This window comes from Vombatus ursinus, unplaced genomic scaffold (assembly GCF_900497805.2).
Source record: "Vombatus ursinus unplaced genomic scaffold, bare-nosed wombat genome assembly UNPS02014807.1, whole genome shotgun sequence".
Classification (NCBI taxonomy): Eukaryota; Metazoa; Chordata; class Mammalia; order Diprotodontia; family Vombatidae; genus Vombatus; species Vombatus ursinus.
The window spans coordinates 51,204,748-51,224,562 of record NW_020954585.1 but is presented as its reverse complement, the minus strand read 5'-3'; the positions used below and the strand labels follow the sequence as shown (position 1 = coordinate 51,224,562).

At 37.7% G+C, this 19,815-nt stretch overlaps 1 protein-coding gene across 2 annotated transcripts in view; it reads right to left on the bottom strand.

Moving 5' to 3' along the window:
• Nucleotides 1-146: 146 nt before the first annotated feature.
• Nucleotides 147-19,815, bottom strand: part of SNX8 (sorting nexin 8) — a 54,835-nt gene continuing 35,166 nt past the window's right edge. For both annotated transcript variants that reach the window (XM_027874431.1, XM_027874430.1), the window contains exons 5-11: nt 13,524-13,604; nt 12,689-12,849; nt 11,897-12,029; nt 8,683-8,751; nt 7,381-7,530; nt 6,726-6,875; nt 147-4,967 (exon numbers count right to left, since the gene is read on the bottom strand). In XM_027874431.1, coding sequence (XP_027730232.1) covers nt 4,854-4,967; nt 6,726-6,875; nt 7,381-7,530; nt 8,683-8,751; nt 11,897-12,029; nt 12,689-12,849; nt 13,524-13,604 — 858 coding nt within the window. In that variant the 3' untranslated portion in view covers nt 147-4,853. The remainder of the gene's footprint in view (nt 4,968-6,725; nt 6,876-7,380; nt 7,531-8,682; nt 8,752-11,896; nt 12,030-12,688; nt 12,850-13,523; nt 13,605-19,815) is intronic.

Below are 19,815 nucleotides of genomic sequence, written 5' to 3'. Positions count from 1 at the left end.
GCACTAAGAACTTGGGTCTGTATCCTAACCTGGTGCTCTTTCCAATACCCCACACTGCCTCAACACGATTCTACAAAAGGCAGATAAGCAGAGAAAGTCAGCCACACACAGTAACTTAAACCTTTTACACACCTCTTACAAAAACATTTAATAGCATTTGTTCATATATATGTTTTATTGATAAAAAGTTTTGGAGTGTAATCATTTGTAAACATTTTCCAGTTCATCAGCTGTAGTAATAACTAATTCCTGCAATTTGATAAAGTGCTTCATACATAAAACTAGTACAGCAAAGCAAAAGAAATGGTAAATTGGCCCAACTAAGAAAAGGTCTTCATTTCAGTCAAACCAACTTCCCACTCAGTCCTCACATTAGGCTTCCTAAGATGAGTAGAGTGTTAATTAAAGGGTTTTTCCCAGGTATTGCTGAATAAGCCAAAGCTCCTAAAGAATGGGTGGGATTTAAGAACCATTAAGGACCATTTAATATAAATTTTCACATCTATACCCCATTTGTATCAAAAATCTCCAACCCCAAAAGGCTCTGAAATATAATCCAAGATAATAAGGGCACTAACAGGCTTCCAAAATTATTTATGCCATTAAGTTTCAGTGTTGGTCTAGGCCTGTCATAGAAATCACTTTTTTTGAATGACAAGCATAGTCCCACATTCAGAACAATGTTCTCTGACTCATTTTTCACTGAAGCTGATGATTTTTAGATGCTGACATTAGGCTACTGTGCATACCAATGGCCTTCCTTTGAAGGGGTTGGTCCCTCTAAAGAACACAGTGGGAAGCTAGTCTACCTGGAGAGCTTTTAAGCTGTGTGAGCATGGACCTCAACCTGCAAAAGCTATTCCCAAGCCCTAGACCAACTCCCTGGGAACTGGGTTATCTTCACTGCTCCTCCAGTTACAGATGATCTAGCAAACAGCTCCTCAGGAACATCTCACAATCATATTTGGCTCAGGACTGAGAAATTATGTTGAAGAGGAAGCTCCCTGAGCTACATCTGTTATTCTACAGTTAGGGCTGTTTCTCTCTCATTCTGTCACCCTGGGATGGTCCCCCAAAACTAAGGGAATACCATTAGGATGCACAGTACCAAAAGATGCATCAAAAGGCCTCCACCACTGTTTATAATTATAATGTTCCTAAAGAATCCATTAAGAAAAAACATAAAATCCAAAAACGAACAGGTCCGCATTTAAATAAAACACAGCCCATTAATTGTAAAGTATGAGGATTATTTTTTTTTCAACTCGTGATACACTGGAATCTCCTTAGTAGGAGACAAGCAGAAGTCGGGCTCTACTTGTTGCCATGGTCAGTTCCACTGTAAGTGGGCAGCAGAGGTGCTCTCAGAAGGGGCAGCTGGAATGGACTGCAAGCTTCTGTTTGAAAAGTGAAGGACTAGTTTTGAAAAAAAGTCCATTTATCCATTTGTCCTTTGTATCAAAAGAGTGTTGCTCCTCAAAAGGGAGTATACTGTTGGTAGATACTGAGAAAATAATGTCCTAACACATCTGATTTAACTCATGCCTTTGTCATGATTTACTACAAGCTCCTAAAGCATCACAATTAGTACAGAAGAGGAGAAAAAAACAAGTTTTCAGAAACTCTTTGGTAGTACATTTCCTTCAAGTGAGTGTTTTAAATTAGGATAACATCTCTCTCTAGAGATATATATATATGTGTATATATATATATGTGTGTGTGTGTATATATATACATATATATATATACACACACACACATACACATTTTTTTTTTAAAACACATCTCTTAAATTCCCTCTAGCTAATGACTCTGGCCAGCATGCCAACTGAAAGTTCTTAAATTAATATCGTTTGACAGCTATCCCTTGAGGAGCCACAGGTCTTCTGGCCGTTTGCTTCTACTTTTCATGGAAGCACATATTGACTACATCTGCAATGGTCTCAAATACTGAAAGGAGAAAACTTCTCCCACTCCCCACCCCCCTACTCCAGTCTTTCATTATGTTTAGAACATCCAAGACAAGGAGGTCAGGTCTGGATCTCTCTACAGTATGCACTCTAACCATGGCCTAGACTGTGGCATATTCTCCTAGGCTTTCTACAAAGACTGGAGGCCCTAGGCCAGCAGGATAACATGCAACTTTGGGGTCCCAAGGGACTTCATTGTAATAGCAGTGAAGGAGTGTTTAGCACACTTTGCAGCTGTGTAGGCAGGAAGGAAAAGGCCCCAGGGGGTTTGTACAAATAAATTTTATGTTATATGGCTTAGGCAAATCACAGTATAAAATGGAGCAGCACAAAAAAAGGTGTATTGATCCATTCAAAGTGGGTAGAGACTTTATTTCTGTAAAAGGGGAATGGATGGTAGGCAGGCAGAGACCCTGAAGGCAAAGAAGACTCCACCTTTCTCTTTGCCACCTTTAGTTACAGACCAATAACTCTCAAAACAGAACTTCGGGACTATTTTTAGGCTCTAACTAAAGCTGTGCATCTTCTCTTTTCAGAGGATAAGTCTGCTCAACAGTAGAAACAGACCGTCTTCCATCACATGCTGTTTTAAATGTCACATTCACTTATACAAGCAAAGGTCAGCTTTCCTAGAAGGAAGGAAGATGTGAGCTTTAGGGCAGTAAGTTACAGATCCAGGTGCCATTAGTGTTTTCTACCAAGTGACCCTTATGCCTCTAGCTACTTCATGAACGCAAAGCAAACATCTGAAAAATGTGCTGACATGCCACATGGAGTACACAGCTTACAAGTCTTGCACTTTCACTCATATCCTCTTTGAATGAATCAAATACAGCAACATGCTTTGAGGCTAGACCCCTTGTGCAGCCATTTGAGTCCACAAAGAAAAGCCCTCATTTTGCCTGTGCCAAAAAAATGAATTAGCTTATCTGCATAAATCAAGTATTTTTGGTTATTTTGATTCTTTCTCCCATAGCTAGCGAGAATACTTGGTGGCTTCTATTTTTATTCTAGAATCCTTCATGCTACATATTTTAAAACTAGAGAAGGTCAGAGAAATAGCAGAGAAATCTCCTTGGAACCTGAAAAATACTCCACATGGGCAATATTTTCAGAATGCATGCTGCCCATTTAGAGCCTTTTCCAATTTTTCTGTCTTTATAAGAATGAGAAAAGCAAAGTCTAAATAGACCCAGAAGTCCCTGATGTGGAGAAGTCCAGTTTATTTTCAATCCCATAGAGAAATGTTCCACTAGGGATTTGGAATAGTAGCATATTAAGGCAAGAAATGACACCACCCATCCCTACAGGTCTCCACCAGAGCATATCTGAGAACTCTCCCACATCATCACAAGGTGGAAAACAGAGCTGAAGAGTTACACAATAAACCCCATTGAGTAAGAGCTGGGCTAAGGAAGGAAAGGACTGAAATTAGCAGGAATGTTCCACTACCTCAACCAGGAGTTGTGCCATCAGGAAACTAGCTGGTTGTTTTATTTTTTCTTTAATTCCCAAAGAACACAGATTCTCTCTTGTAAAGGCCAGTATATTTTAAAACACAACCGAAATAAAAATCATGATCCTCTGATTTCCTCATCTCATCTTCACCACACCCTTCTCAACTTGGTATATTCTGCGCTCTCCAATATAAGCAACCAAAATAAAAGTGTGGCATCTTTTTAGAGAATTAGTTTTTAGCATATGACAGACTTTTCAATTAGTTCACTTTAATATGCCAAACATTTTGGTCCTACTCTTGTGCAAAATGACAGATCATGCCATTAGTACAGAAAAGGGGAAAAGTGGAGGAATGGAAAATGAAATATGGCAGGCCTTGCCAAATTCACAATGAGTCTCGTAATATACTAAGGTTCCTAGTGTTTGTCTCTAGCTGCCTGGAATAGACACTGTAGCTTGTCCCACAGAAAACTAATACTGTTTGTACCTACCAGCTAACAACCCCCTCCATAAGCAAAATGGTTCTCTTCTGTAGACATACACATGTACACACACACACACACACACACACACACTCTCACACTCTGAAACTGAAAAGTCCTAGTGTAAGGCAATTTGTTCAAGGAGTGTTCAACAGCATTAAATAATTATTTTTTAGGCCTTTCACTGAAAACTCATTTTGAAAAAAAAAAAATTAACATTATTTCAACCAAAAGGCATGACTGCACTGAAATAAACTTGCTACATATGTGAACTTCACCTTTTCTCACCCTTACTCATCTGTTCAGTTAATCCTGATTCCTAGAAGGCAAAGAAATCCAATGAATTCTGATTAATTTTATCTGTCCCCCCAAAAGATTAAATAGCTGTTATCAGGGGACTAACATATTCACTGACAGACAACTTCACTAACATGAACGTCATCCTTAATCTCCCAGCCTTCCTGGAGACTAGGAGAACTGCCTTTCATAGAGTACAGAGATCTACTGCTTCTCACTGCCAGAGGGGAAACCAGAGTGTATATATTGAGGAAGATGGTGGTGGAAGGAAAAAGTGGATGTAAGTAAGAAGAAAGGGAATTACCAGCCACCACAAGTGGCCCTTTAGCCCTTAGCATCTAAGCACATTCTCTTTCCTCCCCAAAGTACCCTACAGTAAGGTGTCTCTCAATCTTGCCTCTGAGCACTATGAAATGAAGGAAGATGAGTAGAGGACAAGACAGGAAATTAAAATCTGAGTCTCATCCCCTACCACTGAATCAGAGTCTTCTGCTCAAGTTTCAGTCAGTCCAAACATCTGTGAGCACCAGAGTGGCAGCTATTGTTTTAAGGGAAATACACAATGATACAGTTTGGTGATATGTTTTAGTAAGGCTGGAAGGGTACTCTTAGCACTGCCTAAAACCCAGGCAGTCCTCTCCAGGAACTAATGAGAAAACACATTGCCCTCCTGTGGTGATCGTGGCGGTGTTGGCATGTTATTGGGTCCTGAAAAGAGGCAACTTAACTTGGGCTTCAATTCATTCCAAACTTTACTCATCTGAAGGGGAAAAGAAAAAAAAAGCAAGATCAGAATTCTGATGAAATATATACAGAAAAAAAAAATCTCCCTAAGTAAAAGGAGCAGCAGAGAACAGAACTGCTTTGGGGGTAGCCCCTTAAGATCTAGAATGCGGAGGTCAAGGTGATCAATTTGATCAGGTTACAACTAGGCATAAAGCCAGATATATCCATTCCCTTCTTTTATATATAAATTCCTTTGTAAACAAGAAATGTCTCTTTTTTTAAAAATTTATTTATTTTTAGTTTTCAACATTCACTTCCACAATATTTTGAGTTCCAAATTTTCTCCCCATCTTATCCCTCCTCCCACCCCAAAATGGCATGCATTCTACATACCCCTTCCCCTAATCTGCCCTCCCTTTCATCTCTGCCCCCCCATCCCCTTCCCCTTCAATTTTCCTGTAGGGCAGGATAGATTTCCATATTCCATTGCCTGTATATCTTATTTCCCAGTTGCATGTGAAAACAATTTTTTTTTAACATTTGTTTTTAAAACTTTGGGTTCCAAATTTTCTTCCTTTCTCCCTCCCCACCCACCCTCACTGAGAAGGCAAGCAATTTGATACAGGTTATACATGTGTAGTCATGCAAAACACTTCCATAGTAGTCATGCTGTGAGAAACTAACTATATTTTCCTTCATCCTATCCTGCCCCCTATTTATTCTATTCTCTCTTTTGACCCTGTCCCTCCTTAGAAGTTAAGTATGAAATATCTTAATACTGCTAAAAGATAACAAGTGGAGGAAAGACCAGGAATAGGAAATCACAAGGATAGAAGTATTGCAATTTTTCACTTCTTTGTTGGATCATTTCCAACTGTTCCATCTAATGATTACCTAGGAATTGGCCATGGAGATTATTCAGTAGGCTTGTGCTGATGCAAGTTAAATACCAAGTTTTTTCATTATTTGGGAATGAATGTTTTTTCCAATAAGTGGTTTATCACTCAAAGACTAGAAATCGTTATTAGGCAATTGTGTCATAATGAGATTGGGACTATAGTATATACTCAGTGCCCACTAGTTATATGGTACTACTTTAAGTACAGGATCCAAAATTAACAGTGACCATAATAGCATGGTCTTCCTGATCTTGTCTCCCATATTCTCGCCAGGATTTCAACATTTCTTCTGAAAGGCTGGCTTCATTGTTTAAGAAACACAGGCTAAAAAGCCAGAAACAAACTACTGTACGTATGCATAAAAAGGTGCATACAAATGTAGGCAGAGGTGACAGGTTTGCTATAAAACTCTTGGGAAAAAAAAAAGTTTATAGCCTTTCACTTCAAAGAATTGAAAATTCCATCCCTAGGCCCTGAAAGTTTTGAGAAAATCCAGTCTATGTTCTTCAACTCACCTTGGCTTTGGAGCCAACCTTTCCTCTGAACCCTTTTAAAAGTCTGGTGCTAATTCTGGTGCAGAGCTTTCTCAACTCACTCAGAAAGAAATATTCAGTTCCTATCTATGTACGAACAAGAGCATACGTGGAATCCTAGCTTGAAAATTCTAGTTCCAAGTTGGATTAGTGGAGCTTGAAAAGAATTTCATTTTTTAGCTTCCATACTTAACTCACACCCAATATCTTTTCTAGATTTTTTTTTTGTCCACAGGACTAATAATAAGGAACATCAATCTTAAGGCCAGAATAACTGGAGAGTAAAATGGCCACCCTTAGCTACATAACTAGGGTAGATCTCAAGATAGAATTACACAAGAAAGATGGGCAAGTAATCACCTCTTTGTGGCCTTGTATCTGAGAGTTGACAAAGGCTCCTAAAATGTGTGATGTAAGAGGCAAGTAGATATGAATAAGCTGGGTCTCTTGATGTAGACAGTATAAGGAGAAATAATTCCGGAGTTCCATTGTCTGGATTGCATTTTCTTGCTGAAAAGGAAAGAATCTCTGAGAAGCATGTCTAGATATATCTCAAGAGGAGCATCATTTTTTATTAAGATATATATCATCCCAGAAGGTAGGGCTGATCCTTTTTCATTCATTTGACCAATGAAGCCAAATAAAAGTAAAATTGACTTAACATAGCATTTGGAAACTGTCAATTGGGGGGCAGGGGAACCCACTGGGGAGAAAGTGCAAAATCAGTTGTAAAAACAACACTTTCAGATATCCACTAGTCAGCATGTCTACATACCATGCAATTTCCATTGTTATCACCAGCCCTGCTTATTAACCACATTTTGGGGGCTATTCATATAATGGGGCTCAATTGGAGAAATCCAAGCTGACTTTTCAACCCACAGGAAGTCTAAAACTCCCTCCTGCCTATCTCCTGCCCTGCTTCATTACAGTCTGTCTAAATATCCTAAGTCTGTCTCCTAAGGCTGCTTTCTTCCACCATGTCACTTTGCCCTCTTGGCTGCCAGTCCGCTACCTCCACAATGCGAGACTCCAGCTGTTCCACACTCTCTGGTTCTCTATTCTGCACCGTAGCACTCATCATCTGCTTCTTCATCATGCTGTACTTGTGCAATGCTCGCTGGTGTTTGTGAAGCACACCCTTTTCATGTCTTTCACAGAGATCCTGGAATAGAAAGGGAAAGATGGCATACTTACCAACACCCTCTCCATCCCTCTACTAAGAGCCAATTGCAGAAGAACCCAAAGACAAAATAACTGTACAAGTCCCCTACTTCTACTTTCACTTCATTTCCTGGGGAGGAAAACTGCTGACAAGGGAGGACAGAGTGGGAGGGTGGGGAATATAGAGCACTGTGTGGGAATTATACCGATTTCCAGAAAATGACTTCAAAATAATTTTTTTTTTCCCAAAATTTCCTGATATGAAAGACATGAATGACAATGAAAGACAATAGGAAAGAAATAAGTTATCTTCCTCAAAAACCAGCAGAAAGACACCCCTGATTCATATTTTGTGCTCACAAAAATGCAGAGCAGGGAAGAGGATGAATTTGAACCCATAAAAACTCACAAAGAAATATTAGTTCTAATTTGACCCACCACTCTCATGATTTTTGTGGAGAACTGACTATGCAAATCAACAAAAGTCCTGAACTTTGGTCCTAAACAAACAGGCTGGGCTTTGAAAGAAAGTCAGATAAAGGATAGAGAAGTTTAATAAAAATGAGATGTACAGTCCACAGCCTACAGACATTAGTTAATTTCCATCAAAATTTTGAAGAGCCAGTATCCAAGTGTAGAAATACTGAAGACTTTCTACATTTTTCTTGAGGTTTTTTTTTTTTTGCTTTTGGGTGAGGCAACCAGGGTTAAGTGACTTGCCCAGGGTCACACAGCTAGTAAGTGTCAAGTGTCTGAGGCCGGATTTGCACTCAGGTCCTCCTGATTTCAAGGCTACAGCTCTACCCATTATGCCAACTACCTGCCCCTTGCTTTAAGGTGTTGTTTTTTTTTTCTTGAGGTATTTTAATCCAATGTATCTTGGAGCATCCCCAACTAGGAATCTCATGAGAAGACACAGACATAGAATCTTAGCACTGGAAGGGATATTAGAAGTTATCTAAGACCTCAGTTTAACCTAACCACCCATGTAGTGATCCCATCTGCATTATCTATGACAGATGGTCAACCACCTTGTGCTTCAATACTGACTTCTCTATTAGTTTTCTATTCCCTGAAAAAAGTTACACCCTGGAAAAGTCACAAGACCATTCTGAGAAGCTCTCTCTCTGGCAAGAAAACAGACAAAACTCACTTTATAGGACTGGAGCAAATCCAAGAAGAGATTCAACTTCTCCACCACATCATTCTCTTCCTGTTTACCCTACAAAACAAGGGGTGAATTAACCAGCACATCCATCATACAGATAAACCCAGTCAGAAACCCATCCTTAAAATTTCTCAAACTTACTTGTTACCTAGAGCCTTTTTCCAAACCCCAGAGTCAGCCCAGAATCTTCCTTTAATAGAATCTAGTTTAGAACTAGAGGCTTTGACCTTAGAGATCCCCTCTAGCCCCCAAGAGGGCAAAGTGACATGGTGGAAGAAAGCAGACTTAGGAGACAGACTTAGGATATTTAGACAGACTGTAATGAAGCAGGGCAGGAGATAGGCAGGGGGGAGTTTTAGACTTCCTGTGGGTTGAAAAGTCCAATCCCCTCATTTTACAAACGAGGAAACTGAGACCCATAAAGGCTAAGTGAATTGTCCAAGGGTATATAGGCAGTAAACAGAAGAAGTGATATTTGAACTTAGATACACCAACTACAAATCCAAAGCTCTTTTTACTAGACAGATGCCACCGCAAACCAGCAGTATGGCACACTGTCATCATGCTCATAATGCTACAGAGGCAAGATAAGCATTGGGAGCAAGTCAAATAAGCCAAGAGCATCACAGCTGACTGACAATATGAACAGTTTTGACTCTAAAATAGATGTCTGTCCATTTCTGCTCAACACTTTGCTATTTCAGCTTGAAACTAGTACTATCATCTTCTTAATTCCCAAACAAAGGCAAAAGGAAATATAAATCATTATTTTAATTCCATTTGACTGAGCTCTTTGAGAGCAGGGACTATTTTTTGCCTTTCTTTGTATTCCCAGTATTTAACACAGTGCTTGTCAAATACTGTGCTTAATAAATGTCTGTCTACTTGATTAGTTTTTTTTTTTTAAGAAAGGTAATAACAATATGTTATTTTCAGAGTGACGCAGGAAATAGAAACCACGTGCTTGGAAGTCAGGCTCAATTAACTAGCTATGGGACCTGAGGCATGTTAAGTTGGTACAAATGCTCTAGGCCCAAAACATTAAGGAGTACAAAACTGCTATACAGGCCAATGACTGGAGCTTTCAAGTGACTCAGAGCAACAAGAGGAAGAAAGAGAAGCGGATAGCACCTACTACTCCTGCTATCTTACACTAAAACAGATCGGTGATGCTCATATAGAACAATTAGCTACAATATGGAATCCTTTCTTTCTACTAAAACAATGTACATGAAACTGGAGATGGATCCCAGGTAAAAATACTTCCATTTCCATTACAGACACACCTAGAGCCACATCTACCAGCTATCACCACACTATTAATCCAATGTGCTACAGAACAGATTGAACTCTATGCTCTCTGATGTCCCTTCTACTCTTCAAATCTAAAATCTACCTCCCAGTGAGTTCATCTAATAAGGCTTAATGGAAAAAGTGAGATGTTAAGAGATATGTAAAATATGGAGAAGAGAGAGCTCGACAGGCTGGGAGAGTACATAGTATTCCCATCTTACTCGTGAGAGAAAAGTGAAGGACTTTCTTACTGGCCTAGAGAAGATGGCTAACTGCAGCTCTTACTTCAAATCCTACAACTTACCAGTGAGTCCAGTTCACATACCAATGCTTTGAACCATAAGGCCATAAAATGTCAGTGCGCCAGGTGCCTTTAACAATTTTCAAAATGCCAACTTTATAACTAAGAAACAGCTATATACTTCTAATCACAATAATTTCCCCCTCATCATCATGAATTTTATTGCACCATGGCTAAAAAGTCCTAAGGGTGCCAATTAGAGTACAAAGTACTTTGAAAATTTTCTATAACTTATACAGCCATATTTCCAAAAGAACATACAGCAAATGACATTTCACTTCCTGGCTGTTCCCCCTAAAACTCGGCCTCCAGACATTAAGAATCAAAACAGTCTTTACTACGTCAGAAAGCACAGGGCTAGAAGGTCCCTTAAAGATTATGTAGAGCAACATCCTTATTTCACAAACAAGCAAACTGAAGCCTAGTGAAGTTATGGATATAGCTGAGGGTCATCCTGCAGAAAAGATACTTAATATATTCTTGAATGAATAATTGATAATGGCAAGGCCAGGATAAGATTCTCCTAACTCCAAATTCAATGCTCTACCAACTATGCCAAAATGCTTCTTGTTACCTAAAATTAAAGCAAATCCACCCTTCTCCATTTCTATTTCCAAACTCGCCAAAGCAAGGGGGTAAACTGTGGGTCTACAAAACTGCAGGATTAAACCTGCAGATCCCTAAAGTAAATGTTATGGTGAATATGTAAAGGGAAAGAGAAAAGATAAACACAGTAAAGGCAAAGCAGGAAGGAAACCCAGGACTTTCCAGGGCCACAAACAAACCCAATTATCTCTTAATCGTAAAATTCATCAATGGGCACCCAACCATTAGATGGGAAAGCCCCCAACTCTTCGGCATATGGCTCAGATCACGACACTTCAGTTAATCGCAGTTCTTGTTACTTAAGTTAACTATGGAATTAGGAAATCATAGATGGAATCAGAGCTTTAAAAATATTCAAACATAATTTGCATTATTTACCGAAGTCAGAACCACACATTTTGTGGAAAGAGAAGTAGACTCTGTCTCCTCCAAAGTCACACAATATTTTTATAATAAAATAAGTACACAGATAGAACTTGTTTATTTCTCATATCCTTGAACTGACAGCCTTTAAAATTCTGTATCGATTTCTAAAAACAGCAAATGGCTGTTACAAAAGCATTTCAGTAGTTTAACTGAGTATTCAGGATCAAAAAAAGAGGCAACACTGGAGGCTTAGTTACATTCTGATGAACTAGGTCACTGCCTAACCTAATACAAATTATACAGACAGTAAGTAAAATAGAAAGCTCCAGGTTCATCAAGGCGCAACAGTCTAGAGATTTAAAAGTTACATTTTCAAGATGGGCTTATGCCTTCTAATCTCCGGCAAAGTAAATTCTCTTAAGAAATCCAACCCAAATTTATTTTTGCTATCAGCAAACAGCTGAACTGGCACATGCTAAGCTACCTGGAATTTATAAAGATTATGCAGAAGACAAGTTTTTCCCTCTCATTGGACGAAAAACTTTGAAGTCTACCTAAGAAAGAGACGTTCCTAAAGACTATAATAGAGAACATTCCTTAAAAATAAACACTCAGAGATCCTAGATAACTTACCTGTTGTGCAGCTTTATCAGCCAGCAGTGCAAATTCAACAGATAGGCCTTTTAAAGCCTGTTTTAGCATCCCCCATGTGCTATTATTCATCGTGGCCCAGGAGGGAAGTGGTGTTGTGTCAGATCCTAAAGCACTGAGTAAAAGAGAAAAGAAAAAATTTTCATTCATCAAACCTTTAATTTTACTAAACAAAAAAGTTTGATGACTTGACATGGTCACATGTACACAAATATTCAAATGGATTTGTGGGCTCATTATCTTCAGAGATCCCTCCAATGAAGTAGACAGCAGCCCATCCATGCTTGCCTCTCTTCAGCTACTCTTGTTCATGGCCTCTCATAAATTCAGAACCACGGGTCCACCCAACAGGCTGGAGGCCTACTTCCCTTTTCCCCAACATCCCAAGGAGACCAACAGAGCCCTCCGATCTTTCACTCTAGTTGCCTCTAAATGGAGAAATGGTCACTCTTCAGAACATTAAAATGTACATTCTAAGTCACCCAATTATGAGATACTTATATAGTGTTGTACATATATTATTTCATTTGATACCTGAGAACATTCTGAGACAGTTACTATTATTATTATCGCCACTTTTAAGATGAGGAGACTAAGGTCTAAAGAGGTTAAATGACAGGACCATATCATTTAACAAAGAGAACAAAAGTGGAAGGCAGGAGATGAACCCAAGCCTTTCTTGACTCCAAGCTCAGCAATCTTTTCACTAGAGAATGCTCCTCAAACTCAAAACATCCAGCATTTCCCACTGTGAAGCTTTCTTCTGCCACCTGCCTTAATTCTTTCCCAAATATGAGGAGGTCAGCAGCATTGTCAATGGCTCGGGATGCAATCCTTTCAGCCCGATCTCTAAGCTTATAGAAGCTGTTATAGATATTTCTGATCAGTTCTCTACTGGCAGCAAATTGTGCCTGAATGTCAGCTGGGAGGAAGTCCTAATACAGAGAAAAGGCAAGAAGAGAGAACAAAAAAGAATTGTTAGTGAAACTGAAATAATTCCCACAAAGTATAAGTTAATAAAACAAACATATCACCAATAGGGACATTAAGCACTCCCTGGTCTAGCCAAACACAAAGCCAAAGTCCAATAAATAAAATCTGAAGACACTTTCCTAACCCCACATTTCTTTTCCCTGATGTCTCTTTTTTATCTCCTAAAAGAGGAGAAAGACAAATCACATCCTGCCCACCAAAATTACTAAACAACTCTACAAGAACACATTGGTCTGAAAAAGCAATAGAAAAGTGTTTGATTTGAAGTAAAACATCAAAAAGTACCCAATGAGCCTCGAACTTATAAACAGCCCCTTCTTAGGTTATTTATAAGAGAAAGACTTCTTTTCCTTCCTCTCACTCATTCTCCCTCCCTGAGACCCATCCGTATCATAAGCCATCTGGTTTATGAATTCTAACCTAAGAACCTAAATCCTTAAAAATAAAGTGAGTTAAGAAAGAACAATGATAAAATATAGAGACATGTTTGGTTTTTTTTAAAGTAAGGGAGAAGTTTAGGACATAGTACTGAATCTGAAGTGCTTTTAATATAAAAGATAACCTGTTTATTTATATTTTGGAATAAAGAAGAAAGAAGTAACAATTAAAAAGATACCTTGGCTCGAGTAGCCAGTTTACAAATCATGAATTCATCTCCAACACACTGGACTGATTCCTTCAGTTTATTCTGTATATCCTGGAAAAGAAACAAAGAATATGCTTAACCTTCTATTTGGGGAAAAAAAAAAGGCAGCGGTGGGGGGAATTGTCAGAGCAATTTACCAGTTAAAGGAAAGATATAGTCTTTCCTTCAAGAGAGGGAAACTGTTTCCCTCTCCATAAAAAAGCAATTTTTTAAACATCTGTTCCTCTTTAAATTTTTAACTGAACCTGTTACAATCAGAGTAGCTATATGGAGATATGAAAGGCAGATTCAACTTCAGCATTAGCGAATAGAATGCCAGCATTTGAATGCTGGCAGGATTCTACCTACATCAGGACCGGCACCTCTTTGCAGACAAAAATGCATCCATTGGATCTGATGGAGCAATGATGACATGGAAACACAGTGCACATTTGACTAAAGCAAGAGGCCTAGTGAACACCATAATATAGGGCATAACCAAAGGAAAAAAGAAAGATGAAATCATACAGAAAAAACAGTATAGAAACCATTAATCAGGTAGTCTCACTGAAATGGGAAATAGCAAGCAAAGTTTCTCCTATTGATGGCTGACCAGAATGAGGGAGCTTTTAGTATATTAAAAATTAGTTCCTAGAGCTAACTTTTGTTCATTAAAGCCGTATATAAAGGCAAGGCATAAATAGTAATGGAGGCATCTAGGTGGCACAGTGGATAGACACCTGGTCCCAGAATCAAGAAAACCTGAGTTCAAATTTGGCCTCAGACACTTACTAGCTGTGTGACCCTGGACAAGTCCCAAAAATGGGAAACCAATCCAAGAAAACCCCATGGACAGCATTGGCATGCTATGGTCCACAAGGTCATGAACCGGCAGACACAACTGAAAAACCTCATTAACGGCAGCAATGAAATGTGTTAAACACATTTTTATGTATTTAAACATGGTCTTCCTATCTTACATGCTGCAGTTTCTTTCTATCCACTTTCATGCTCATCCTCTCCTCTCTTCTTTCTTTTTATGCCTCACAGCTCTTACTAGTCCTTTCACTTCTCTGGTGGCAAACAATAATTCACTTTCAAAAAATTATAGTTAACCTGATGGTTAAAACACTCAAGTTGCTTTCAATACAGCAAAAAAAAAAAAAAATTTTAACCACTTGCTCCATGGTAAGTACTTTGGGTTACAAAAAAGATAACATATAAGACACATTACCTACAGTTATCTTCAGCCAGCTATAGAGTTATATGTTATAGGTATCTTTGAAAGGCCAAAGCCTATCTCTGTCCCTTCAGTAAATGGAAGAAAAATAAGAAGCTAAGGTTTTTGCTAACTTTGTCTTTCCTTACACCACATAATACAAGTTTTTCTTATAGTAGGAAGAAGGAATATATATATATATATATATATATATATATATAATTATATAATACTATATATTATACACAACACTATATACACAATATATTAAGGAATATATTATAAGGAACTCCTTCCTGGTCTTGTCTGATCCATAGCAATACGGTATTCTCAATAGTTGACTTTATTGTTATAACAAGGGAAAAGTGCTTCCCAAATAAGCCATTTCTTTCCTCAACTGCATATTTTAATACTGAAACAATTACACATCCTCTCATGCTTAGAAAAAGATTTTGGGAAGAAATCAAGACATCCACAGCCACATGAAAAAACACTCCATGCCAACAATAATGAGACAAATTCAAATGAAAACATCTCTGAGGTTCTACTTCACATCCATCAGACTAATAAAGATGACTTCTCCTCTCCTCTCCCTTACCTGAGGGTGTTTTGCCCAAAGGAAAGTAAATACTGATAAGCCAAAATTTACCTAGTTAACTAGAGGTTGACAGGCTAGATTTCTTTCTGAAAAACCAAGCCTTACACTCAATTCATTGAGGAGCTCAGGGATTGGACAACAATAGGTCCCTGCCCAAGCACCACTTAATGGTTATTTTTTGGGCCCTCCTTGCTCAGAGTGAATGTAAATAGTAACTGTTTCTCTTCTGGTCAGCAGCCCAGAAGGTCTTCACTTCCCAGTTTGATTTTTTTTTTTAATTAAAGAGGCCATCCCATGACTCACTTCTTAAAGAGGACTATTCACCCAATGGGTGTGACCTCACTCAATGTGAGAACCTGAAAAGACCTTAGCTTAAAAGGGCCAAGCTCTCCCACTGCATCCTGGGCCATCTCCAATCATCCTGATCTAGCCACTGGACCCAAATTGCCCTGGAGGAAAAACTGAGGCTGGTGACTTTGCATAGCCCTCCCTCACTCAAATTAGTCAATCAGACAAAGTCAAGTCATCATCTCCCTGATGTCACGGTTCTCCAGACAAACCAAAACAAAGGGAAAATGACAATTATTGAAGGGGCTGTAGGAGTACACTAATGCACTAGTTTTTCTTTGTTTGTTTGTTTTGTTACATTTTAAGTTCTAAACTCTCTCCCTCCTTTCCCACCCCACACTACAGAAGGCCACCATTCTGTAACTTAGTCGTTCACAGTTATTCTTTAATTAATATTGGTGTTAATGTATACAATGTTCTCTTGGTTCTGCTTGTTTCACTCTTCGTTATTTCATTTAAGTCTTTCCACGCTTTTCTAAAATCAATCTGCTCATCATTTCTTACAGCACAGTATTATTCCATCACAATTTGTTTAGCCATTCCCTAATTAATGGGCATCTCCTCAATTTCCAGTTCTTTGAAACCACAAAGACAGCTGCTATAAATATTTTAGAACATATAAGTTCTTCTCCTTTTTCCCTGATCACCTTGCGAAAAAGACCTAATGGTGGTATCGCAGGGCCAAAGGGTACGCATGGTTTTATATTTCTTTAGGGATAATTTCAGATTGCTCTCCAAAATGGTTGGATCAGTTCACAGTTCCACCAACAATGTAGTGTCCCAATTTTTCCACATGCCCTCAACATTTGTCATTTTCCCCTTCTATCATTTTGGCCAATCTGGTAGGTGTGAGATGATATCTCAAAGTTGCTTTAATTTGCATTTCTCTAATCAATAATTATTTAGAGTATTTTTTTATATGACTCAGATTTCTTAGCTTTGATTTCTTCATCCAAAAAACTCCCTGTTCATATCCTCTGACCATATATCAATTGGGGAATGACTCATATTCTTATAAATTTGACAAAGTTCTCTATATAATGGAGATATGTAGAAACTATCTACAAAATCTCCCCCGCAATTTTCTGCTTTTCCTTCTAATCTTGGCTACATTGGTTTTATTTGTATAAAACCTTTTTAATTTAACACAATCAAAATCATCCATTTTATACCTCACAATGCTCTCTATCTCTTGTTTATTCATAAATTCTTCTCCTACCCATAGGTCTGATAGGTAATATGTTTGTTCCATGTTCTTCTAATTTACTTATGATATCTCCCTTTATATCTAGGTCAGGGGTGGGGAGCCTTTGGCCTTGGAGCCACATGTGACCTTCGAGTTCCTTGGGTGCGGCCCTTGGACCGAGTCCAAGTTTTACAGAACAAACCCTTTTATTAAGACAATGTTTTTTGTGAAGTTTGGACTCAGTCTGGCTGCACTTGAGGACCTAGAGGTCCGTGGCCCGCAGGTTCCCCACCCCTGACTAGTTCATATATCCATTTTGACCTTACACTGGTAAATGGTGTCAGATACTGGTCTATATCCAATTTCTGCCAGACTACTTTCCAGTTTTCCCAATAATTTTTTTTTTACGAAATACTGAATTCTTATCCCACAAGCTTAAATCTTTACATCTGTCAAAATACAAGATTACTATAATCTTTTACCACTGTGTATTGTATGTCTACTTTGTTCCACTGATCCAGCTTTCTACTTCTTAGCCAATACCAGATAGTTTTGAAAATTACCGTCTTATAATAGTTTAAAATCTGGCACTGCTAAACCTCCTTCTTTACCTTTTTTTTCATTAATTCCTTTGCTATTCTTGACCTTTTCTTTTTCCAAATGAATTTTGTTATTTTTTCTAGCTCAAAATATTTTTTTTTGGTAATTTAATTGGGATGGCATTGAATAAGTAGATTAATTTAGGTAAAATTGTCATTTTTATTATACTGGCTCTGCCCACCCATGAACAACTAATATTTCTCCAATTACTTAAATCTGACTTTATTTGTATAAAGTGTTTTATAATTACATTCATGTAGTTCCTGGGTATGTGTTGGCAGGTATACTCCTAGGTCTTTTATGCTGTCTACAATTATTTTATATATCTTCTTGGAGGGCTTTGTTGGTGATACATAGAAATGCTGATGATTTATATGGGTTTATTTTATATCTGCTAGTTTGCTAAATTTGTTAGTTGTTTTAACTAGCTTTTTAGTTAAATCTCTAGGATTTTCCAAGTATCATTATATCATCTGCAAAAAAAAAGATAGTTTTATTACCTCACTGCCCATTCTGATTCCTTACATTTCTTTTTCTTCTCTTATTGCTATTGCTAGAATTTTTAATACAATATTGAAGAATATTGGTGATGATGGGTATCCTTGTTTCACTCCTGATCTTACTGAGAAGGCTTCGAGCTTATCTTTGTAACAAATAATGTTTGCTATTGGTGTTAGGTAGATGTTTTTTATCATTTTAAGGAAAAATTCACTTATACCTATGCTTTCAAATGTTTTAAATAGGAATGAATGTTGTATTTTGTCAAAAGCTTTTTTTGTATCTACTGATATATGATTTTTGTTATTTTTCTTATTGATATAATCAATTACGTTAGTAGTTTTAAACCATCTCTGCATTCCTAGTATAACTACCATTTGGTCACAATGTATAATCTTTGTGACATATCATTGTAGTCTCCTAACTAGTATTTTATTTAGCATTTTTGCATCCATATTTATTAGTGAAATTAGTTTATAATTTTCTTTCTCTGTTTTTGCTCTTCCTGGTTTAGATGTCAACATCATATTTGTTTCATAAAAGGAGTTTGGTAGGACAACTTCTTTTCCTATTATTCCAAATAATTTATTTAATGTTGGATTAATGCATTGTTAATGCAACTAATAACTGATACAGTCATTCTGTAAAGCAATTTGGAACTATACCCAAATATCACTAAATTGTTTAGATCCTTTAATTCCTAAATACCACTATAAGGAATATATATTCCAAAAAGACCAAAGAAAGAGGGAACAGAACCATATGCATAAAAATATTTGTAGCAGCACTTTTTTGTTGTTTGCAAATATCTGGACACAAAATGGGTGCCCATCAACTGGAAAATGGCTGAACAAATTATAGGATGTGAATGTAATGGAATATCATTAAACCATAAGAAACGACAAAAGGGACAGATTCAGGGAAACCCAGGAAAAATTGTATTAGCTAATACTGAGTAGAATGACCAAGAGAACAACTTATAAATGACTACAACATTGTAAAAAAAAAAAAAACACTTTTGAGAGACTTAAGAACTCTAATCAGTGAAATGTCCAATCTAAAACATTGATGATGAAGCATGCCTCCTACCTCTTGGTGAAGGGACAAATGGATTACAGATTCAGAAAGAGACATATATTTTCAGACACAACAATTAATAACACAAATTCATTTTGCTTGACTACATTTTTGTTACAAAGGAGGGCTTTTATTTGGGGGCCCAATGGGGAAGAAATGTGGAAGGAAATGGGGGAGTGGTGATATAGAGGCTTAAAAAAAGAAAATAAAGAAAAGAGAATCAATGATACATATTAAAACTACACTGAAAAAAGCAGAAGGAAGTTCAAAAGGGGACACAGACAAGCAAGGCAATGTTGTTACTAGTCTGTTAAATACATATTTTTAACACTGTACTAAAGATTCACATATTCATAGGCAATCTCCATTTTTTGACATTGTAGTTGGAAATGTTCATATTTGTTGATGATTTTCAGATAACAGATTTTTTTTAAAAAGATTTGGAACTGTCCTTGTTACCGGTTGCTTTCTCAGTTAGCAATTCTATCTCAATAAGAGCTAGGCTCCTTTCTTTAGGTTCTTCCTGTGTTGACTGGTCTGACTTCAAATTAAGCTGTATGATTCTAGCTTAGATGAGAAAAACTCCACATTTAATTCTAGTGGAAATGTACATACATACACACACACACACAAACACACAGAGTGTAGAGACATAAATATAGAAACATAGGCATACATATCTACTGATGTTCCTCAGTGTCAGGAGCTCTCTGCAGTGAAACACCCTCCACCCAATACAGACAGCTCAGTCACTGGG